The sequence below is a fragment of the Falco naumanni genome, chromosome 1, assembly GCF_017639655.2.
Source record: "Falco naumanni isolate bFalNau1 chromosome 1, bFalNau1.pat, whole genome shotgun sequence".
Lineage (NCBI taxonomy): Eukaryota > Metazoa > Chordata > Aves > Falconiformes > Falconidae > Falco > Falco naumanni.
In genome coordinates, this window is record NC_054054.1 from 73,362,009 (window position 1) to 73,386,163 (window position 24,155).

Here is a 24,155-nt window from a genome sequence, read left to right on the forward strand (position 1 = left end):
TTTTGGGGTTTTTTTGTTGGGTTGTTTTTTTTTTTTTTGGGGGGGGGGAGGGGGGGGCATTGGTCCAGTCCCTCTCACCAGAGCCCCAAATACAAGAACAGGCTGATGGATGAGTTAACTCCAGAGTTACAATGGCTCCACGCAGCTCTGACCCAAGCAGATGACTCAGCCCTTTGAGGAAAGTGGTAGTATAACAACAGGTCTCACCATTAACTACCAGTGCAGCCACCTTCCATTTAATCCAAGGTAACTTTTCAGATCCGCTATAGGAACCACCCAAAACCAATAATAAATAATGAAATTGTATGAAAGCACTCTAAAAGCTTGCAAAGGAAAACCTGAAAGTGTATTTGGAGGTTTTTGTATTGAAAAATGTGAATTACTTCATTTCCTAGTGATTTACTGAAGTTTCCTCATTTGGGGAGGGGAGTTTGACTCATGATTTTTAATCATTTCGGAACAGCCACACTATTTCTAATGTATTAGCACAGAAGCAGCCCTATTGCCACAGCACTGCTACTCCCTTACAGGAAAACTCCTGTAATGCCTGCATGTGTCCCGGCCCGTACTCAAGCACTTCTCCAAAATAAGGACCCAGATCATGCTACTAGTGATTAATTTAAAAGGAAAGAGTTTACATGAAAGCCTTGTATGCCTGCATGCATGCAAGGGAGCGTTCTAGGGCCAAGGAAGATGGCAAAACTTACTTTCTGGGAATCTAACATTTTTCTCACTATTAGCTGTTCTCCCTCTCCCCTCCCGGGTCCACTGCCACCACCTTGTGGTGGAAGCGGTGTCTCATGGTTTCAGAAGACCAGATTTAAGTAATTTACATGCAGTAAAGTCAGAAAAGATCCCCAGCCCTAAGAAGTGCCTACAGGAACGCACACCTCAGAGAAAGACGAAAGGATATGCAATGCTATCTAGCCAGTAGCAAAGAGAAACCCAAGCAAAGTACAGGGAGCACAGGTGGCAGCTGCCCATGGAAGCTCCCTCTTTGCCAGGCACAGACTCCCCTCACCCTACACGCCCCCCCCCCCCCCCCCCCCAAAAAAAAAAAAAAAAATAGCTGGCCTTGCAATAGCTTTTTCAGGCATTGCTGGGGAGCTCCAGGGTTGAGACAAGTAGGTCATGCTGCTCCTGAAGGTGGATCCTGGTCATGTCCCCATCAGCTTCATGGATGACTACATATTTCTGTAGCTGGGGGAGTTCGATATTGTCATGATCATAGAACAGTCTGGAGGTTTTTTTTGCAAGGCAGGCTGGGGAACTTACCTAAACAAAGGAAATGTTACAGCACAGCATACAAATATAAAATTTCTGGACTGAAAACTTCTGCCTGTTACTTGCAGTCACCACACAGTTACTAAGCTCTTTACAGAAAGCAAAAAATTATGACAGATCTTCAAACACGTTCTGCAGAAAGACTGGTTTGATTTCAGCCTGCATTTTGGGGGGGGCATTTAAGCTGCTGCCTCTTCTAGAGTTATTTTTTTATTAACCTGAATTTCAAAGCTGTTGAAATCATTCCATTCCTGTATAGCAGTGCTTATTTAACCAAGCCCGAGTACGTTCCTCCAAAATCAGGCCAAGCACATTAACTGCACAAACTGTGCCACATTAGTCAGACCAGATGATCACAACAGTCTGCAATCTCAAGTGCTTCCACGCAGGTGAGAAAAGAAAACCAGAAACAGTTTCCCTATCCAAAGGAAACACCTAACCATCTAAAAGCAGCCTTAAAACTATCTCCACTAGGTGTTCCCCACAGCAGAAATATACGTACCCTCATACTTTATCTGTTTTCATACAAATACTGACACGCATATGCTTCCATGTAGACTTCAGTCTTTTAGCCACCTAAAATTTCATTGCTGCAGAGACAAAAAAAGCAGAATAATCTGCTAACACAAAAATTCAAAGATAAACACAGCAAAAGCCCAAACCCAGGTTCCACATTTCACACGAGAGGGGCTGATAAGGAAGGATAACTGAGCAGCACCTGACTGACAGCACGGAGAGCCTGAGCTAAAGGGATTTTGGAAGTCTGAGACCCTGTACACTAGAAAACATAACATCCAAAAAAGTCCCGAAGAAATGACCATAAGACATTAGGAATGTTATTTTATAGATGGATTCTTTCTAAATCTATGGCAGGGCCCCCGTCTTGCCACAGCTGGGTGGCTGTTAGCACAGATAAACAAGCAGCATCACCCCCCACGCAGTGCCACAGCATCTCAGGTGTTCATTAAGGGAGCAACTGGCTTAAGTCACAGCTCACTAAGCCACAAATGTCGTGTTTTGGACATCTCACCCACTTCGTGGGTAATTATCTCAGCTTTCCTGAATTCTATAGTGCCCCTTTGAATGCATCCAAATGACAGTTACCTCTGTATTTATTTGCTTATCTTAATTGCTGATTGCTGTATAAATCCTGACTTGGATGCTAGTACACTCCTCCTTCCAAGAACTGAGAGCACTCCAGAGTTTGTATCAGATCAAACGATTCCACTGTCACCTTTTCCAAATTTCAGCTTTCTTTTTCACAAGTAAGAAAGCCCCAAAAGTTCAATTTTGCTGACTACTTACGCATTGGTATGCATCTTTGTGTTTCATTCTTCCATCAGAAAAAAGCATTTGATGATATCCTCACCAACAAAGCACCTGAGTTACTGAAAGATTTGGATACTTTCTTGGGGGATAACAACTGGCTGGTAGGGAAGTCTGTAAGTATAATTTGTTTCTCCCATTCCAACCAGGTCGCAAGAAAAATAAAGTCAGTGACTGTTGTTGAATTTCTGGACTTCACACCAGCCCATGAAACAACTCTCCCTGCTTTTTTAACTCTTTGTTCTTACCAATACAGCGGGAATTGTTTTCCAACTATTAGAAGAGCAAAGCAAACCAGGACGAGGATTTGCGTTTTCTCTAAACCAGTTTAGAAGTATGTTGACTCCAAACATTACAAAATGCCTTTGTACTAGTCAATACAGATGGGAGTTGTTTAGAACTCTGCTTATAACCACTGACCAATTTACAGGACAATATGAAAAACAACTCCATGAAAGTGTAATCCCCTTTTTTACCCAGAACTGTTTGGAAACCATTAAAACACTTCTCTGCAGCACAGTTTCAGCAGAAAATATTGATATTATAATGCAATTAATATTCATAGCAAGGGCTTTATTTAACCAGTTTTTACTTAATTCAAGCCTTGCATTGCAACCTAATTACTAGCTCTGTAATTACAGCCTAAAAAAACCCATAAAACCATCTTACACAAAACAGATCATGTTTCATTTCTGCAGTTTGCTGAAAATGTTAGCCCCCGCTTTTGAGATTACCAACTAAAATTTATTGCTTTCTCTCCCATTTCCACCAGGTAACATGGGCCGATTTCTACTGGGATGTGTGCAGTACTACACTTCTGTCCTGTAAACCTGACCTGGCAGACAACTACCCCAGGCTTTTGGCTCTCAGAGACAGAGTGCAAGCACTTCCAGCTATTGCAGCATGGATCCAGAAAAGACCAAAGACTATAATGTAGATCAGCTGTTCAGACTGGAAAAAACAAATGCATGTTTAGTTTTCAACATAAGCACCCTAAGTTATTAATTTTAGAATCATTTAATTTCAGATGGGTATGCTATACAAACTCAAAATCTGCCATAGGAGAAAAACTAAAAATCTGATTTAGTAGGGTAGAGCCTGAAGAAGAGGTGTGGTTTCAGCCACATTTCCCCCCTCACAACTAATAAAATGCTTGATCAACCTAATTAATGTTCTGTGGGCTCTCAAAAGGAGAAGAGATGAATAAAGCTTCCTGCAGAGATGTAATCTCAACAATACTTTGTTTATTGTAGACTTTCAGTCTGGAGAAAAGTAGGCTAATTAACAGAGAGGATAAACATGTGGGAGTACTAAGGACACCACACAAGAAAAAGACCCACTTAGTCAACAAACTCAGGTTTCTCAAGCGCTTTCTTTAGCCTCTTGAAGCTTGTGCTAAGCATCCGAAGATCCTCCCCCACCCCAAAACAAAACAAAAAAAAAAAGCAGCTGCAGAGCTGAGCTGGTGCCCAGACCAGCACCAGTTCTCCATAAACACACCAGCTGCAGAAACACTCAGCAGCTCAGTATCTGTTCCAGTAAGCAGGAGACAAGTCGGGGGGGAGTGGCAGGGGTGGAAACCAGGTTTGGAACAAATGAATGAACAGTTTGTTCTTCCAGCACTGGAGAAAACAGGTAGGTGGAAATCCTGGCAATGCAACCAGTGTGTAGAGCAGTTTACATGAACTCAAGGGGAGACAAGTGCTTGCAAGAGAACTCTACTGTGTGGCATAAGCAGCTAAACCACAACAAACGGGCAGTCCTCTGGGCTGAAAATGGACACTATTGGGAGCGTATTTCCCTTCACACTTGCTTTTCCCTCCCACCAGAAATATTATCTCATTGAATCATTAGTAATGCCAAACAACCGCTAACAGTTCAGCAACAAACCAGGTTCTAGCAGAACAGCAAGGAAGATCCAATCTTTTGCTCATTCCAGTACGGTATCTCCACCTGCTTTGTAATTCCTCAAATGCTTTGTTATAGCTCTTTGCAGACTTTTCCTTCTTCAGCTCCCACTCCCTCCTTGCCCACCAGTCTTCAAATAGCTGTAGGGTTTTTTCCCCCCCTGTACAACCTTCCCCACCAGTCACACAGAATGACAGAATGGTTGAAGTTGAAGGGATCTCTGGAGGTCATCTGGTCCAAACCTCCTGCTCAAGTGGGGCCACCTAGAGCCAGCTGTTCAGGATTGTGTCCAGACAGCTTCTGAACATCTCCAAGGATGGCGACTCTACAAACTCTTAAGACCCCAAATTAAAGAGGGTAGAAACAGTTCCAATAAACAAACAAACAAGGCAGAAACATATGAGCTCCATAGCACTTGACAGATACTGACCCCAGGGGGTCTATGATGTTTAATATTGCTGATGTATGATTGTTCAAGAAGTAACCACTGCTCTGCTAGAATACTTTAACTGATTACATGCACATACCAAATCCAACCACCACACAAAACACCCTACAGGGCAGGCATTTTGTTTCATTTCATATCTGAAGCAAACAGGTGATAATGTGCAAATGTAATGGGGGTAAGAGTTGGGTTAGGATCATGCTCAACAGAAACAGACAACCTAATTAACTGTAGCATTAAACACTTGTGGTTGTGTGTTAAATCCCACTATTTAGTCTCACAAAACATGTGGAATTAAAGCAGCACAGCAGACAAACAGATTCTTACCTTTTTCCCATTCCATGTAATACTATATTCCTTCACCCTGCTTCAGCTGTGCATTTTGGAACATGCAGCACAGCCATGGAAAATTTCCAGTAAAAGGCAAGTGAAGTTTAGTTCATGCTTTGAAAAATTTTAAAATATTTTCCATCCATTTCATACTTGCAGAAATCACATACAGTTGGAAAAAACACCCACAGCCATAACCAAACCAAAAAACACCAGATGTCCTCAGATACTGCTAGTCATTAGTCAGTGAAGTGATCTGTGAGTTGGACAAGGTGAAACACTGGGCAACCACGGACTCCAGATCCTCTTCCTTGCTCTTCACATAAAAGTGTTTAAGTTCCTTCAAAAGAGGCAAGAAGTATCTTCCGACTGTAATAACCACAAACAGAGAAGTGGTAACTATCTGTCAGCCCCATATTAAAAGGCAAGAGTGAATTCTAGGATGCAGTCCTCAGATTCAGCCTGGTACAAATTTGATGAGCTCTGCACAGAGCATACAGCAGCTGAAGTTGTAACAGAAGGCAGGGGCAGTAAGGATTCGCCATACTTCGCCTTTCCCCAGCTTCTAAAAGAGTGCCAATCTGAACCTTAACCACTCTGAGTTCAAAAGACTGAATTCCAGTCTTTTCCTCGATCCAAGTAAATGGACATCCCCCTCTCCTACCTCCTCAAATCACATCCTGGCCAGCAGATTATAAACTTCAGGTGGAGGCGTACCTCATCATTGATACCACTGAAGCTCTTCATTTCACTGAGATAAATTCAAAATTAACAAACTTCAAGAAACGAGTAAGACTTAAGCTTTGAGTTTAGGGCACTTCATTGGCAGAGCACAAACCTGGTATCTATACAGAGGACTGACAAAAAGATTGTGACCTGGATAGAAAGTTCTATTTGGCAGGAATCCTATTTTTATAATCAATACCCTAACACACCTGTGACTAGAGCATAATGAAACATTAGTAATTAACTACTGCTGGATAAAGCCAAGTCAGTTCAAATGTAACATTTCAGCTAGTCTGGAAGTTGCCTGTTTGATTTATAACATGAAAGTTATCATCCAACCCCGCAATAACCACAAAATGAAAATATTTTGTTAATCTATGGAATTTTATTTGAACAAGTTGATACAAAACCAGTACAGTACGTCAAATGAACCAAAACAAGCAGAAACAGACTTGAGCATTGTCAAATAAGGCACATAAAAATCTACACACAGAATCCAGTGAAACAGACAGTTTATATATATATAATTTGGAGGTAGAAATAATTACAAAAATACTGACAAATCTTAAGCAGTAGCAGGTTTGTTAAAACAGTTACTACTTAGGTCCCCATTTTGAAAAGCAATCTGTAAAATAATATCAGCATCGATGTTGGCACATTTGGGCCACGTATGTTTTAAGCATCAAAAGAATGCTATCAGTGTTAAAAATTTTCAATACCATGAGGAATACAATAAAGAAACTACAAAAGTTATAAATGTTCATAAAACTCACGGTCATCAATAATGTAAGAGTCCTTGGGGTACAACATCACCTTTCTTCCTTGAATTAAACAACATATTTACATTTCAGAGACCTAATGAAGCTTTTAGTAGTGTGGCTATATCAGCTGGAATGGTTCCTTCTTCTCCTGAGGAATCAAACCAAGCATTAGTACAGCTCAAAATATTTCACAAACAGAAAAAAGCCTAGATCCCCAAAACTGTACAAAATCCTCTACTTGTAGAGTCTGTCACTGATTTGGGGGTCAGAGTCAGAGGACACTTCGTGTCAAACTAAACAATAATCAGCACAAATAAACTAGAAAGATCTATTGAACATGAAAAAAAAAAAACAAAATAAGAAGGCTCGTTTGCATCAAGAACCTTGGAGTTTTTTCAGAATAATATATTGCAGCAACCTTATTTCACTTAAATGGCCATCATTATGTGCAAGAGACTTACCTGCATCTGCTGCAGTCATATCTTGTTCTAACTTCAGTTTCTGCTGGCTGATTTTGAGCATGGATTCTTCAATAGTCCCCTTACTGATTAGCTTTATGACTTTTACTTCCCTGAAAACCACAAAACAGGATAAATCCATTTTTATATTTTCTTTGGAGTCATGCAAAAGGGAAGGATACTATGCCTTTGCTCAACTAGCAGTGGTTTAAAACAAGGAGAACATGAACAAAAAGAGCAATAAAAAGCACATCTAGTTTTTCTGTCTGAACCAGCTGTGCTCTGTACTGCCAGAAAACTTGTTTTCTCCTGCACTCCCAGCCACCACAAAGTCTGGACAGTCACAAAAATCTGTTAACAGCCCAACTTCCTCCTCATCACAGACTACAGCTGAAACATCAGTTACTAAACATACTCTGTTGCTCACATTAGCTTATTCTGACCGAGGACTCTAAAACAGTCCATGGTTTCACTGCTTATGATTGGGTAGCACTTCAGAGCTTTGAAGCCTCCTGAAGAGAACAAACAGCTTTGCCCAACAGTCCCAAAGACTTCAGAATTGCCTTGAAATAGTTCCTAGCACCAGAAATTTGAGAATTATAATTTCAGAGTTATGAAGAACCAGAAAAAAAGAGGAGAAAGTAAGTAACATTTCTTCTGGCAGCAACATGTGGCGAGACAATTACCTAGCGCCCACACAACCCAGAGCTGGTTTACAGAAGTCTCTCCGTAAAATGGAATTTTTAAGTCATAGAATACTGTCCTTTTAGCCTCCTTTAAGAGCTTGCCTCCAAGAAAAAACAAGCATTGTAATGAAAAAGTCTTACCTCGTCTGACCTACTCTATGGCATCGGTCTTCTGCTTGCTTATCATTGTATGGGTTGCAATCAATGTCATGAAGAATAACAACATTCGCTGAGGTCAGATTAATTCCCAAGCCACCAGCTTTGGTTGACAGGAGGAATACAAATATGCCCATATCTGTATTGAACTGATCTATTAGATGTATCCTGCAGAACACATGCAATCAGGCCTTAGACAAAACACCACACTGGCTCCAGAGTTGAATACAGAAGTTAGGACAATAATCTTCTAAGAGGGCATTTGCAAAGCAGCTCAAAAGTACAGATGTTATGCAGACAGAAAAAAAGGGTACTAACAGTCCTCAGCAGTGACCAGAGAAACATACACAGAGTGGCAGATTGATAGCAAAGAAAAGAGGCTTGAAAAAAGATTTTGGACGATCATCAAATAAAACGAGCAAGTTGGAGAATGAGGGAAGACTGAAGTGCATGAAACAAATGGGAAGGGGGAGAAGAATTTAGTGTCACGATTATTTTCTGTACAGACTTCAGCTGTAAGTGGAAATTAATACCAAGCAAGAATGACAGGTTTTTGAAACAAAGAAAAAGAGCACCTAAAAAAAAAATTTAAGTAGTCATGAAACAGGAAACAGCAGAAAACCAGCACAGCTCTAATACAAGAAAAGCATTGCAACATTTTCAGCTGTGAAGGACAGAGTAAATGGTTTGTCCTAGAGTAACAAAGGGGTTTATCTGCCTGTTGTAACAGAGATACACTGTACTTCCAAGGAATATCTACAGGTGAGCTTTCGTGATGCTGAGACAGAAGCAAAACTAACACACCATGAACTGCTGAAGACTCAAGTTGTCTGTTTCAATGGCTAGGGCTATAATCCAACCATCTAAAACTCACCTTTCAGCCTCATCCTTACTAAGGCAATCTGAAATCCAACATTAAACCCCTTCTATAGTCAATGCCCAGTGACCACAGAATTCCACACATTGGAAAACAAAGGTAAGGGTTTTAAGCCACCTCTCCCACTCCTCCATGCACACATCCATTTTTTCCTCTCTCATCTTCAGCAAAAGTCACGTACCTATCAGAAATCTGTGTTTTTCCATCCAACCTAATATATCTATGCTGCCGGTGTTTTAGGAAAACTTCCAAGATATCCAGCATCATAGTAAACTGGCTAAACAGTACAACTCTGTCACCCTGGAAATGACAAAGCAAAACAAAAGTTTTAAACCACACCAATTACAAATAACAAACTATACAAATACTTTACTGGTGCAAATACATGCTTTTACTTTGAATTCCTGTTTTCCGAACTAAAAGACTAAGCTGAAATTCATCAAGTCAGGACTGACTCTCAGTGAAGATACCATATCCAGTATTTCTGCTGCATTAACCCACATTTTGTCCAATAGTTTAGTTACTTTGCACTTAGGTGACTCAAGCAATCTAGAAATCACGTCAAAAACATAAATGCCAGATCTACTCCATTATAAACGTCAAGAAAATGTTTTTGTTAAATACCTATATTTAAGCTATATTCTATATAAAAGAGTGCTACTGTTCTGTGTTATCTGAAATAATTGAACAGATACATAGCACACTTACGTAAATTCAGGATACATTGAAGTATTATGGTACATGCTTATTTGTAAAGTAAGTTGGTTCGAATCTATGACTAACAGTGACCTCTTCTTACCTTCATGCTGGCTTAACATATACATGATTATTCTGATGTAATACAGTCTTATTCAACTGCCAAAAGAGGGTGAAAATGATGCTAACCCTCCTGTACATTTGAGAAAGTAGTGGTAACCTGGGATGAATATCCTGAAACTTGGAAAAATAGGAAAGCTTATTTTAGCTGTGTCTCCAGTAACATGCATATGCAGGGCTGCACGTGAAAAGCTGTGAGTATTGCTTTGCAATACTACACGTGCACTAAATCACACTCTAATACCCCACAGAATAGCAACTGGGTTGCATATAAAACTAGCAGATGTTAATTTAACCAGTTACTTAGAGCCACCCTTTAGATCGACAGGAAAAGGTATTTCAGCCATCTGTAGTACCAACCTTCTCTTTAAGGTCAGAGAGAATGCATTCCAGTGCTCTAAACTTCCCAGAATCCAAGATCTGATCCATGTCTAACTTGAAGTCGCTGACATGAGAATATTGCTTACAAAGCAAATGCAGCTCAAAATCTGTCATTACTGTCATATCTTCAAAGATAAGGTCAGGATTAGCATCACAATGCGTGGGTTCCTGTTAGCAAAAAAATCAAGGGAAATAATGCAATACACAGTCTCACCAGACAGACAAGAAAAAACAAAAGACACCACACAATAACATCCAAAATTTCTGAAAGAACAGAGTAGCACAACTAGACATGGACAAATGCCAGAGTGTGGCTCATGCAAGCAACAAAAGATGAACTCTGCAACCCCAGGTTTATAGTAGAGGATCATTACTCCGCAATTTAGCTTTTACAAGAATTTGTACTACCAAAAGCTACGAAGTATATGCTTAACCTCCATAGCAATTACCTAGTTCCCATCAAGCCCTATGACCTTTTACCCCTGTATCAGACCTCTTCCCCTGAAGGCACATTCCCTAAAAGGGAGGTCCAATCCTTGGATAGATGGTAGAAGACATGGGAAGCCCAGCCCAAGATGTAGGGTGGGTAGAGGGATGTCATGCCTGGAAGAAAGAGGAAAAGAAAAGCCACATCTGGAGAGTACGATGGTATGAGTAGGAATAAAAAGGGACAAAAATCCTTCATAAACCAATGGGTCACTTCTTCCCTTCCCCCCCAGCCTTGACTGGCTTTATTTTAAAACAAAGCTGAAGATATTCAAAGCCAGCTGCAACTTTCGTAGCGCACCTGCTGCATATTCAGTTGTGGTTTTTTTATACTTTAGAAAGAAGCAACAATTTTCCCCAAACTCCACAGGCATTAACCCCAGCCAAATTACAAAAAAAAGTCCTCAATAGTTTAGTACTTATGCCTTCCCTATGTTAGTTCTGTACAGCCTAGATTTCTTGCTACTCAGAAGATACTAGTAAACTCAAGTGCCCACCCATGATTTTTTTCTTACTTCGGTTTTAAATTTTGGGGTGGAGGGAAGAGGCGTTAAGGGGGAGCTAATGAAAAGGCGCTAACTGCAGTCCCACAAGTGTTCCCTCCCTTCTAGTATCTGATCCAAAAATCAGTGTTAAGCACATACAGAGCTTGATAAGAGCACTGGATAGATGCAGAGAAACAAAAAGCAGCAACAATTAAGTTTTGTGAAGACACACTTTTGACCAGAGGACTGACAATAAAAAAAAATAAAAAATAAATCTAAGTTGCATTAAGAATTCTGAGAATTTAATGATTGCTTTTCATTCTCATCACCTTACCTTGAGCATAAGCATGGACATTGTCCTGAGCTTGTCAGTCGTGTAATACTGACGATGCAGAAGAGGGTGATTAGCCATTTTTCTAAGTTGCATCATTACATTTCCCATATCTGAGTTTTTCTCTGTAGACAAAAAAATAAGGTAGATTCAGCAGTAGTACATAGATGCCTACCTGACATCATCATCTCTCAGGAGAACTTCATTTGCAAGAACCGAATTTGACACTGTACCTATTACCTGAACTTACAAAAATTTCACAGAAGGGATAAAGTCAGTTTAGGATTATCAGGCGTTTCTACAAAGCAAGGGCTTTCAAAGGTCATTCAACATATGTCTGGGCATGAAAAAAATCCAGCAAAAGGAAACAAGATCCTCACATACCATTACTGTTAATAGTTTTCTTGAGCTTGTTTAAAAGATCACAGTATAGTTGTTCCTGTTTCTCAGACATGGCACATAATTCAGTGAGATCTTTTTTGGGAGGTAGTTGTTTCAGGACCTGACAAAATGAAAACATACCAGGTAAAAACTGTACTGTAGTGAGTGGTCAGTAATTCCGTACTATTGTACAAGCCTGCTTTTAAGGCACTCCATTCTCCACATCCCAACTCCTTTCACTGGCTGCAACTTGGCTAAGACAGCAGCTTAACTTACTCATAACTTGATTTGGATTGTACATCACCCCCTCCATCAAGTAACACTGTCTGCACACTCCAAAACTGCAAAAAACAGTAATACAGGCAATACCCAGAACCTACTCCCCTGCTCATCAGAGATACCCTCTTCAAACCACTGATTAATAAATTATGCAATTACACAGAAACGCTTTTTGGATCACTATTAAGTTTTCCCTTTCTTTTATATACGCAATTCTAGAGAGAATTTAAATGGGTTTTGGGGTTTAGAATGAAAACCAATCTGATGATAGCAAAATAACTTAACACACACATTTCTAGTCATACATATACACTCATACATAAATGCACATTTACAGCACATTTCAGTTAAAACAGCATTACACAAATATTTTAGCGTTAACATGGAGGATTTCTCACTTCTCATCACTTTGCCATGCACATCTTTTGCTGATCCTTACTAAAATTCTCAACTGTAAATAGTCAGCAAATAATAAGCATCAAAACCTGATGCTGCAGCAGGTCACGTTTTTACTCGCAACTTCTATAATATGAGTAATAGCTCAAGTTTCTTGCTCTTCCTAGATAAACAGCTAAAATTAGTACTGAAAAAATATGACCTTAAATTCTACTGTTAGTCTCAAAGATTATCAGGCCTTTTAATAATATGAAGCCATTATTTTAAAGGCAAAAATTACCTCATCCTTTACTCTCCTTAAGATGAATGGTTTTATTATCTGCTTTGCATGTGCAATCCTCTCCTTTTCATATATGCTTTGTTCTTCAGCACTCTTCTAAGGAAAATATTGCAAGAACTTAATTACAATGTGAAATTTTCAGCAGTAACACTATATTAACTATTTTAACTTGATGAAAAACCCAGCCAGAACAGAAAGATCCAACAGGACCATTAGTATTCTAAGATATCCTGTTACAACACGTTCTTACTTTAAATGGTTTATTTTGCTGTTTCCTTTTCTAGATTTTCATAATCTTATTACCTGTTTCCACAAGATACCAATAAAAGCAGAGTTATGCAGCAACAGGAGTGTTCTAGCAAAAAAAAATTATTTTCAAGACGACAGTATATAATACTTACCGTTTTTGAAGAGAATGTCCTTCGGATTTCACTTGTGCTACTGCTGAACATATGTGGCATGACAAAATTCAAGAGAGACATCAATTCCAACAGATTATTTTGAACTGGAGTTCCCGTTAGCAGTAAGCGATTCTTTGCCTGTTTGTCCAAAGTGGAAAACAGGAGTGAGAAACATTAGTCAAACAGGTTAAAAATATATCTTGGCAGAAACAAAAGAGATATGGAGAAGTGAGAAAATGAGCTTGGCTTAAATTGCAACTATTTAAACTTCACATACATTTACAATTATTTTATTTTAAAATTTTAAATTATTAATAATTTCCTCGTGAAGTCTACAAAACAGTTTACAGATCTGTGGGGAACTGAGCACCTACCAATTTAAAACTTTCAGTCTAGATGTAAGAAAAGCCTTCCTGCATCCTACTGAAGTTTCTTGTTTATTTTGGTTGGTTTTTTTTAATTAATGTGCTAATAGTTGCTCCCATATCATATCTTTTCTAACATCATACAGTACTTGCACACAAGTTTCGAATTGCAAGAACAAGTCACACTAATTGCTTAAAAATCAGTTTCTTAAAAAGGCTTTTGATGAAAATATTATCTTGAAAAATAAGTCACAATAAGTGTTCATAAGTACATTATTACTGTATAAATAATACAATGCTAAATCCTAATCAGATAAAGAGCTGTACTCAAATTTTATCTTTCTAAATGCTGCTGCCTCAGGCTGCAAGCTACAAGAAACAATTTTTTAAAGCTAGCTTTTCTTGCACAGTCCTATCAAAAGTAGATCCTTAAATACCACAATATTTCAGCACAAGTCATCAGACTAGCATTTTTGCAGTCTTTACTACTGTGGGATAAAACTGGAAAATCCCTTAATACCAAAACAGAGCCACTTCCATCATTGTAACAACGCTACGGGAAACGTATTACATTTCTTTGGGAGCCTGTCTCCCTGAAAGAGTTTACAATGCAGGATCCGCTCCTAAGACCACACCACTTACATCCACTTGCATACTCTAGTTTCTGGAACATTATGTGTATTTGAACTTTACAGTTAGTAATCCATTTCCCCCACTCTATAACTACGAACAGAAAACCCAGGAGTTGTCCCCTCCAGTCCAGCAGTAACTAAACCTCTTACATTAATTGTCATAAGGTGCTGGTAGCGTACAGAGCTCATGTTCTTGAGCATATGACCTTCATCAAAAATTGCATAGTTAAGCTTCAACCTGCGAAACAGTCCTCTATCATCTGAGCTGCTAATTGCACAGTTGTATCTGTCAGAGAAAAATACCACAAAAGATACATTAAATGCAAATTCAACATGAACATGCTGTTGTCAGAATCAAATTAGATTCTCTAAGATACTGAAGAGTTATGGAGAGAATGTGCGAGGGCCAGTAAGTAAAACTGCCTAGAAGTAACTAACCATATCACAGTTTTCTACTGGCAGATAATTACAGTTTACTTGATGAGCCAGTGCTTTCAGTAACACTTTCCAAAAGAGTGTGCAAATCTATTACAAAGTAGTAGGTATCTATTAGCACGTATTATTACTAGACAATAGACAAAGCATCTGTTACATAGTATCTGTTACACATGAATAAACCCCTAAATAACAATTACCTGAAAAGTAAAGTTCCCTTCCCCTCTCACCAAACTGCAAACACACTGTGCTTTGTTGTGCCGCTAGAGGTCAGGAGGAGCTAACTAAAGCTCACTTGTTATTTAATTACCGTACTTACGTAGTTACAATCACATTGAAGTCGACAACTTTATTATTAATGTCCACCCTGAGATGTTTCCTGTCTTCTTGGGATCCTACAAAAGGACAAACCACAAAATGAATATTATTACGTAGATCTATATACATATAAAAAATTAAGACAGTACCCAGAAATGCATTCCTCAATATGTATGTTTATTTAAACAACTGTCTTAAACAATGCTTCCATAAGCAACTCATCTTTTCTTAGGCTGACCGTGCAGGCAACTGTATTATGGGACTCATTTCTAAATTAGATTCCTCACCATAATAAAAAAGGACGTTCAGTTCAGGACACCACAGATGAACTTCTCTTATCCAGTTATCTGTAAGACATTAAAATAAAGAACAAGTAATTTATACTTTATTATGTCTTACTTAACTTCAGACACACCTCAGCATTAAACCAAACAGCTGATTTTAAAGCAAAGCTGTTTCGATTCTCCTCAAGGTTAAGAAACTTTCTGTCCAAATGCTGGAAAAGTGGTAATATTTAGGGAAATTAAACAACCCCCCAGCTGGGCTTTAAGTAACTCAGCCAGCTTGCACTTTAAACGCCTACAGCAACAGACCCTGCACGGTCTGTAACCACTATGTAAAAAGAATACAACACACAAATTCTCAGCCCGATTTCTTCCGTAGATAGTTAATTCCTCAGAAAACAAATCCCTTCATTTGTCAGTACTTGCATCCAGAGGCGTTTTGTCAGGACAGACTGTCCCCCAGCAGGAGCAGGTAAGGAAGCCTGACAGCTTGCCCCAGCTCCAGGTGTCTGGCCAGCACAGTGGCCATTGGTGATGTTATCGTGCCCAAGGGGACACTGTTTGACAGCTGACACAAACGTTGACCCCAAACCGTATCAGAAAGGTGTCTCTGCTGATTGCCACTTGACCTGGGCCAGACCCAGATTAGGGCTGAGGAGATACCTCCGGAGAAGAGTCAGAAAAGCTGGAGACTGACCATGCTTCCCAGGCATCTCTGTGCTGGATGGCTCAGGCCAACCTGCCACCACAATTCATGAGCCTCTACGATTCACTTTTCATTACACCTTTATGTACACCTTGTGTTTTAAGTAACATGCATTTTTAAGAGTTACGCCCCCCCCCCCCCCCCCCAAAAAAAAAGGTTCTAGTGGATTTTAAAATCACACTGAAAACAGCAATTTCAAACTAACGTTGAACCAGAAGCTTTTCTGATGTGTTAGGAGAAATTTTTGAAGCCCAGCATCTTTCTAAATTAAACTTGCTTTCTCCTTTCTATAATCATTCAACAAAACCAAACTGAACCCTACAGAGAGCTAGTTTCTGCTCTAACTCATCAGCCTCCCTGACATATTTCATTCCACCATATTCTTCCTGCCTTCAAATGAGGTCATTAAACAATCAAAAGTACTAAAAGACAACTCAGCCTTATCGTTTTAGGATTTTCATCTGCTTCGACAGATCCTGTGTAGCAAAAAGCAAAAAAGACATCGAATGCCTCAAATGCCACGAAACCTAATCCTAAACACAGCCTAAAAACTAGGAATTTCAGCCAAAATTCAGTAACTGAAAAGACTACTTTGCTAAACAAGTTAGAATTTTAACTAGCAGCTTTATTTTTTGTGACACATACAGTGTATATTAAAAAAAAAAACTTCCACAGTGGGTCTAATTCAGAACAAGCATGCCTTCAGTATGGTTTTCATTCCAATTCAAATTACCCAAGTTGAATATCACCATAAATAAGTTAAGCTTGCTTTCACAAAGTTATCTTTGTTTCACAGTCTGGACATATTTTTTTTTCTTAAGCAAACAAAAGAATTTTGAAGCTTGTAACTTACCTAATGTTGAAGCTGGCACAACTATCAAATGGGGACCCCTATTGCCCTCTTGATAGAGATAAGCTAGAAATGCAATAGCTTGAATTGTTTTTCCTAAGCCCTAAGAGAAAACAAAGCCATTTAAACAAAATTTACAATCTGTAAAACACAGTGCTTTGTACTCATAAGACAATTACAGTGCAGTCAATGTTAACTAACAATTAAAATCTGCATAGAAAAATTGTTCTGTTTAACTGTATTGTTTTAGAGAAGACAATTCCTTAAGTACCATCACAGTCAAACTCAATCATCTGTCCAGCTCAACATTTGAGCATGAGAGTTCCACCTTTTCCATTTATGAAGTTTTTCATTTTAGTTCAAATTCATCCTTCAAATCTCCAAAAATTTACCCTCCTGAAACAGTACTGCAGACAAATGATTACTTGAAAACTCACTGCTTCTTTCTATTTGAGCCAGTTGTACAAAGGGTATTCCAACCATTTCTGAAGTGGAATTTAATATGGAAATGAGATTTAAGATAAGCCTGTGTATCCACCAGTACTCACTTTCCAGTCTTCTGCATCATGGATTTAAAAATTCATCTTATCTATCACACAATAGGGACACAGGGTACTTCTAACAAATATGAAATATATGGAAGTTGAGAAACGTGACTAAGTCTTAGTGAAGTAAACCTACCCATTCACTCATGGTTCGTCACCAGATGAACAGCAGCCAGGATTAAAAGCAACTGACAACAATTTAGCAGCTGCTTCACCAAGTTTGTTCTGTTGTACAGTTTCTGGGGGTGTCAGTACCAAGCAAAACCTCAAACCCATAAGCTTCTCTCTCATGTCAAAACTTACAGGGAACACAATGACAAGTGATGGTTCAAATGCTGCAGAAATGGAAAAAAGTTTCTGCCCACTTAGTTTTTTCTGTATTGTTAACTACCTCTTTTGAAACTGATGGAAAAATGTAGAAGATAGGGGCTCACTACAACTAAATGCTGGACAAGTAGAATGAGTTCCATTTACGGGCAAGGAGCTATTAAAATGAATGGTCTGAGGATAGTCTGCTGTGGTAGAAACTGCTTCCATTCCATCAGAAGATACCATGTAACTTATAATTATTGGTCTCCACAAATCTTAGGCTCCCTTTGATTTTCAAATTGAAAGTATGAGCTCAGCAGCTTCTAAACATTTGGAGAAATTGTTTGCAATTTCAGTTAAATTAGCTAAAACAAATTAATTACAGTCTGCTTGGGGTTTCTAGGAAATGAAAAAATTTAACAAAGTCATTTCTCCAACACTTTTAACGTTTCTTAAATAATCAGTTTCACACTTACCATTTCATCAGCCAATATGCCATTCAATCCGTGTTTATGTAGCAGTGCTAACCAGTTCAAACCAATCTTCTGATATGGCTTGAGTTCCAAACTGTGAAGACATCAAGCTCAACATGTCACCATCTTTTATTTTTTTCTCCACAAAACACAACTTCACACTTAATGTTAATCACAGAATGCTAAGTTTAACATTGCCTATATTTTAATGTATTCCAGATCTCCTCATGTAGTGAAAAACACAAACTTTATTTATAACGTCATCTTAATACCAAAGAGCATTTCTGGACTTTTAAAGTAGTTTATCTGAACTTCCGTACACCCTAATGATCAAAATGAATGTTACAATAAATACTGCCACCCAGCATACGCATTTTCATTCCTTCTAAGCTCTTTTTATTCCAAATATCCAGTTGGAGATCCTTACCAATTTACCTCTCTGAAAAATCCTTCCCCCCAACATATCCCCAGTGCCCCTTGCACAACATAGTGTTCTAGGTCATTTTGTACATCTCAACATCCTGACCAAACTCTTCAGTCTGGCTGACGTAAAGCTTACACCTTTGCTCAGATTCATTTCAATTTGGCATATTTGCAATATAAGGTCCCCCATTATGGAAACAATTTTGTTTGGCCTTTTGTTTTAAGTTTATAACTCATGACTCCATGACTCCAGGTTGGCTTCTACGTTCATAAAAAAATACAGCAAGTAAGAGAAGGTATTGAGAACCATTTTATCTTTTTGGTTTTTACATTCTTACCCTTCTTACCAGCTTTCCTGATACACTTAAATCATTTGTTTGATTCCCTCAAGTGTTGCACATCACTATATTGCCCACTGAGAGCTGGGAAGTGTCAAAACATTTGCAACTACTTTCAGAGGCTACAGTTTTGAAAAATCCCAGTCTTCAAGTATACCTTATTATCCAACAGCCTTTTAAGTATACAAAAAGGAAAGATACCTCCGATTCAGAATGGAGGGTTGCTCTATGTTCCATCCACATCCTCCATCTTCAGTAATCTTCGTTACTTGTTTTGTCAGTTTATTTGAAATGTCTTCACATTTATTCATGAGCTTTAGAACCACATCCCTCTCCTTCAGCAGTATCTTGCAGTTCCACACTATGTCTTCCGACAAACCAGTAGTCTTCGTCATTTTTGTAAACTGCAAAATCATTACAAAAAAAACAAATTATGACCACCAGTAACAGCAAAGGTGCTAAGATGAATATCCACAGCTGCTGCAGGCAGCAAGTAATTCAAGTAGCAGACAGCAACTTTGACCTCCTCTCAAAACTTCAACTATTCTTTACACACTTGGCCTGCTGCAATCCACACCAAAGGTCATCATTACAGCTCCTTGCACTGTCAAAGATACCTTAAAAATAAAAGGGACAATTTCTCTGAAGAGTTTCATACAGGAGCTTTAAACTCTTAAAATCCTCAAGGGGAAGCAACATACAGCACAAAGTAAAATCTGAGGGCCAGGCCCACTAACAGAACAAAACCACAAAAGAAAGAAAAAAAACCCCAAACCGATCATCATTAGTATCTAATAGGAATTGCTTAAAAGGAGATCTAAAGATTTAAGATGTAAGCATCACGTAGGCATCAAGACAAAGCAACCTATGAAGAAGGCTATTAAGATTTCGTTACAAATCTGTCTGGAGCTCAGTATTACTCTGTCCCAGTTCTAACCGCACCACAAATGACACCAAGTTGGGCTCAGGCAGACTGGAAAAAAAAATATTATCAAGGGATAAGAAACATCCCAAAACTATGTCAGGTTTTTTGTGGTCACCAAGTATTGACAAGCCCAAAAGACCAGCAAGACCTGGTTCTTACTTTTCAGTGCTTCACATTTCAGTGTTGGAGGAGATTTTCTTTACCAAGCTAGCATTCACCTAAACTCTTGCAATGAGCCCAACCTCCTGTGAAACTTGTAAAACATGAACTTACACAAATCCACCAGGTCAATTAGCACTTGCAGATACATTTTCATTGGCAGTACCGCCATCCCCACAACGTGTTAGCACCATTCCGTTTCTCCAATTTTTGCATGTGCATATTTCAAGTGAGCATTATCCTCATTTTACAGAGGGACAAACAAGATAAAACACGCAAATACGTTTTCTAAATGTCATGGCAAACAGGCTAGTAGAGAACAAGTCAAGACACCAAGAATCTCAGCATAAATACTAACATAAGGCCTGCCCGCCACTCCTGAGCGCGCCTGATTTACAAAGATCACGCCAAACGCCGGCAGCTGAGCCATGCTGACAGCCCATATTCAGTATCATTGTGGCTCCCTATCCCTCAGTAGGGTATTCCCTCCTATCCCAGCTGAGAGGAGAATGCAAGCACTGCAACTGCTCTGTCACCATATCCTTACCTCCTCAAAATGTCTTCCCACCGTGTCCAAGGCTGACTTTCTCCTCTGCTTTGTACTCCCAGTCTGCTACTAAAAGCAGAGGTTGCTTCACTCATGCTTGCTAGGATACACATCTAATCTAGCAATTTTTGGTTTTTTTTAAATAATGGCTCCACGTCACAATCCTTCCTGTATCAATCACGAATGCATGCTTCTCCAAGAGCTCTTGATCTTTGTTGTGGTAGTTGCTCCTCACAAGTCTTTCTCACAACCTTGTGCCGGCCACAGACCTACCACGTGATATTGTGCCTTTAAAACCTGCAATTTTCCAAATCTTTTTCCTTTTAAATCATAAAGCACTATTCGTTTCGACACAGCAACCTTACTTCCACTACTTGCTTCCTTAAGTCCACCTTAGTTCCAAAACGTAGCAGAAGGACATATAAAGTAACTTCACTAGAACATGGATATTCTCTGTTTTACAGCTAAGAAGCTTGATGTCGTGTCAAAACAGGCCCTCCAGGCCCATCAGCTTCTCCTGGATTCCACACTGGGCCATCTGCAAAAAGTGTAAAACCTCCTAATAATTTTTTTTCCTACAGTAACTGGGGTCATATTTGTAATTATAGTATTTTCACATGTATTTATGCATACAGTTATTTCACTGTAAAAAACAGGTATCTTCCTTTTTAATTAGTGGATGTAAAGAATTGAATAATACAAGATCCTTTAGATTTGCCATCCTTTTATTAAAACAGAAGTAATTTCCACACAAACTTTTCTGGATTTTAAGTCAAGGATCAGTTAAAATTTAGTACAAGACTCCACAGGCGTATATCCTCCAAGGATTCCTTCCTTTAAAAAAAAAAAAAAAAAGGAGGAGTCATATGATCCAGCCATTATGTGTTAAGTAACTGATCAATATTGCCACATTGTAGAGTAAAAGTAAGCTTTGTTAAGCTGACCTGTACGAGCAGGCTATGATTTGACACCCACCCCCATTTAAAAAAATAAAAATAAATATAAGAATGTGTGATGCCCTCTACTGACAGCCTGCCATTACGGTTTTGGTTTTTTCGGGTTTGTTTGCAGTTTTGTTCCATTTTCAACAAAACCTAGAAAGTTTACCAACACACAGGTTAAACCAGGCTAAGGCACACATGTCAACACTTGTGAAGATGTTGTCTAAATAGACAGTCCTATTTAGAAATAAAGAGGGATGTAAAGAACATGATTTTTAATAGGCCATGAAAAAATTTCAACACTTGTTTTGATGCCTAAAGCTTTGGTTGGCATGATTATAAATCCTGTAACAAACAAATAAAAGCACAGAGAATGAAGCCATCTGTTATTAACAAATAGTATTGTTTCATGTCAGCACATTAACATTCATCCCCAAGTCAGAACAAGAAAAACTTTAGCCACAAGTTTACATGTGAAACACACGATGTTACCCTGTTGTGCAGAATACAACACAGATCCTTGGGGGGGCCTTTGGTTTACTAAGAGGTTCTGACATCCTCCCAGGTTCATTTTTTTCAAGTGAGGTCCAGAAAATCTGAGACCATCACAGACAGCTGAACCCATGAGCTTCCACAGCACACTTTGAAGAAAGGTCCATTGGAGTCACGGGCTGCAGCAGTGCCCCACGGTACATAACCACCACACCAGTGTGCTTTGCTCAGCCATACTTTACACCACTTGAAGGTGATTCAGGATTTCACTTTACTGCTTAGGGCCAAATTCAGCCTACACCTCAATCAAAAAATTCCAGTTGCACTTCAAGCAGCTGCCATTTCTAATGTGATACATTTGCTGCTTCCCTTCAGTTTGTTTTGGTGCAAGGTATTTCTGCATTTCCAGCTAGTTTGGTTTTCATAGCAGTTTGTACATGTGCAGCCAAACAAAGATGAGATATAATAAGGCCAAAGTTATTCTGTACACTACTGCAGAGTACAGAACATGATGTGCAAGTAAGTCCATCTTTGACTGCTCAGTTCTCCCATTCCCCTAAAAGTGATAAGCTAAATATATGCTATGTCAGAATTTTTATGTAATATTCTGTGTCTGTTTAACTTGTGTGTACTCCTTCAGAATTTGTAATTTTTAAAATAGACATGTTTTAATTGACAGTCTTTAAGTGCTACAGGAGATGGCCAATTTCATGATAAAATAATACCAAGAGAAATGAGCAGATACAGAAAAATCTCATACAGATACATAAGTTTCTACACTAAAAGGAAATTCAAGCAGTTTATAATTATAAGCCTTAAACATAAGAAACCAAATAGCACTAAACTCCCTCCAGTTTGTACCCCTGCATTTGCCAGAGGCAGTGTGAAATTGCATTGGCCAAGGAACAGAACACCACCCCGGACCCCAAAAGCTCAGTGGGGCTCCTCCTGGAACCAGTCTTGGCTCTGCCCTTGCTTCTTGGCATGCACTGAACGCAGGCAGGTACTGCCATTACGTGACAGTGTTTACAGCCTGTCTGCTGAGGAAACTGCACTGAGAGCTGACGTTTCCAACACCAGCAAATTCCAACAGCTTGCAAAAGACAGGGCTGTTAAAATATGATTAAGCACCAACGAGTTTTTTAGAGAGATGAGGGTGATGCGTGCCCAGAACTGCTTCCACCAAGGAAAGCAATCTTGCTGACTGCTGGCCCGCAATGTGTGCCAGTGGAGTGTCACCAGGACCCCAAAGCAAACAGAGGAGGACAGTAGGAACCCAACATAGCAAAGGACCCAGCAGGAGGGGAGGTATCTCTAGCAGCTTGTTATCTATCTGTTGGCTTATTAATGCATGTCCAGCCCAAGGAAGCACAAGGCACAAAGCTGGTACGCAGCAAGCCTACACTGTGAAAGAACAACATCAGCGAACACTGATCCCTTGCACAAAAGCCACCTGACGTGACATCAGACCAAGACACCGGGAAGTGGCCTTTCCTCTTCAACCTATCCTGCAGTCTGCTTGTCTTCACCTTGCCCTCCACAGCCAGCCACTTTCTCGATGCTCCTCCCTCCCTTTCCTCCTAGCCCTCACTGCCCCACTTTTACAATGTGCCTACCCCTGCACTCCCACCTTCTCCCCTTATGATATAATCCCCAATTCCCATCAGGAGAAAGCTGCTCCTCATGAACTTCTGCTCCGGCATCTCCCATTTGGGCATCACACCTCCTCCTCTGTCTCAGCTCCACACTCAGGCTTGCTTCTACAGGCACCTGGGACCACCCTTCCAAACCTTCCACCCTCAGAAAGCAACGTGCAATTTTAAGCTGTGAATATGACAAGTACTCAGAAATGCACTCTCTTGGAGCACACACCCCAGTCTGTTTTGTACCTACTGCTCTCCCTATGCACACAATGTGTTCTGGAGAGAGGCCACTGGTCCTCGCACAGAGAAGCATCGCTTCTCCAAAGGAGGAGACATAAAAAGGACTAAAGCCTCAAGGACGTACCCAAGCATTCTTCATGCAAGTTAAGTGTTCGAGAGGAGGCACTCCCAGCTAGTCATCTCCAGCACTGAAGAGTGCATAAAACTACCCTCCTGGAAAATGTAATTGATCTACAGTACGAGCATTTCTAAACTGGCAGAGGAATTAGTCCTCTTGAGCAAGGACGTGTTCAGCTCTCTCCATTTATTTTTTGAGAACACTGTTAATTTTTTTTTT

General features: G+C 39.5%; 2 protein-coding genes across 5 annotated transcripts in view; one reads left to right on the forward strand and one right to left on the reverse strand.

Moving 5' to 3' along the window:
• Positions 1 to 3,837, forward strand: part of HPGDS (hematopoietic prostaglandin D synthase) — a 30,201-nt gene extending 26,364 nt beyond the window's left edge. Inside the window, exons 5-6 of the mRNA XM_040599394.1 lie at positions 2,628 to 2,726; positions 3,383 to 3,837. Of these exons, the coding sequence (XP_040455328.1) occupies positions 2,628 to 2,726; positions 3,383 to 3,547 (264 nt within the window). The 3' untranslated portion in view covers positions 3,548 to 3,837. The remainder of the gene's footprint in view (positions 1 to 2,627; positions 2,727 to 3,382) is intronic.
• A 2,547-nt stretch (positions 3,838 to 6,384) lies between these two features.
• The window catches only part of SMARCAD1 (SWI/SNF-related, matrix-associated actin-dependent regulator of chromatin, subfamily a, containing DEAD/H box 1), a 45,665-nt gene continuing 27,894 nt past the window's right edge, over positions 6,385 to 24,155 (reverse strand). For all 4 annotated transcript variants that reach the window (XM_040599425.1, XM_040599411.1, XM_040599418.1 and 1 more), the window contains 15 exons: positions 19,073 to 19,275; positions 18,114 to 18,204; positions 16,787 to 16,886; positions 15,231 to 15,290; positions 14,945 to 15,020; positions 14,341 to 14,476; positions 13,194 to 13,331; positions 12,793 to 12,888; positions 11,841 to 11,958; positions 11,460 to 11,581; positions 10,134 to 10,322; positions 9,139 to 9,257; positions 8,066 to 8,248; positions 7,242 to 7,351; positions 6,385 to 6,928 (listed from right to left, as the gene is read on the reverse strand). In XM_040599425.1, coding sequence (XP_040455359.1) covers positions 6,867 to 6,928; positions 7,242 to 7,351; positions 8,066 to 8,248; positions 9,139 to 9,257; positions 10,134 to 10,322; positions 11,460 to 11,581; positions 11,841 to 11,958; positions 12,793 to 12,888; positions 13,194 to 13,331; positions 14,341 to 14,476; positions 14,945 to 15,020; positions 15,231 to 15,290; positions 16,787 to 16,886; positions 18,114 to 18,204; positions 19,073 to 19,275 — 1,803 coding nt within the window. In that variant the 3' untranslated portion in view covers positions 6,385 to 6,866. The remainder of the gene's footprint in view (positions 6,929 to 7,241; positions 7,352 to 8,065; positions 8,249 to 9,138; positions 9,258 to 10,133; positions 10,323 to 11,459; positions 11,582 to 11,840; positions 11,959 to 12,792; positions 12,889 to 13,193; positions 13,332 to 14,340; positions 14,477 to 14,944; positions 15,021 to 15,230; positions 15,291 to 16,786; positions 16,887 to 18,113; positions 18,205 to 19,072; positions 19,276 to 24,155) is intronic.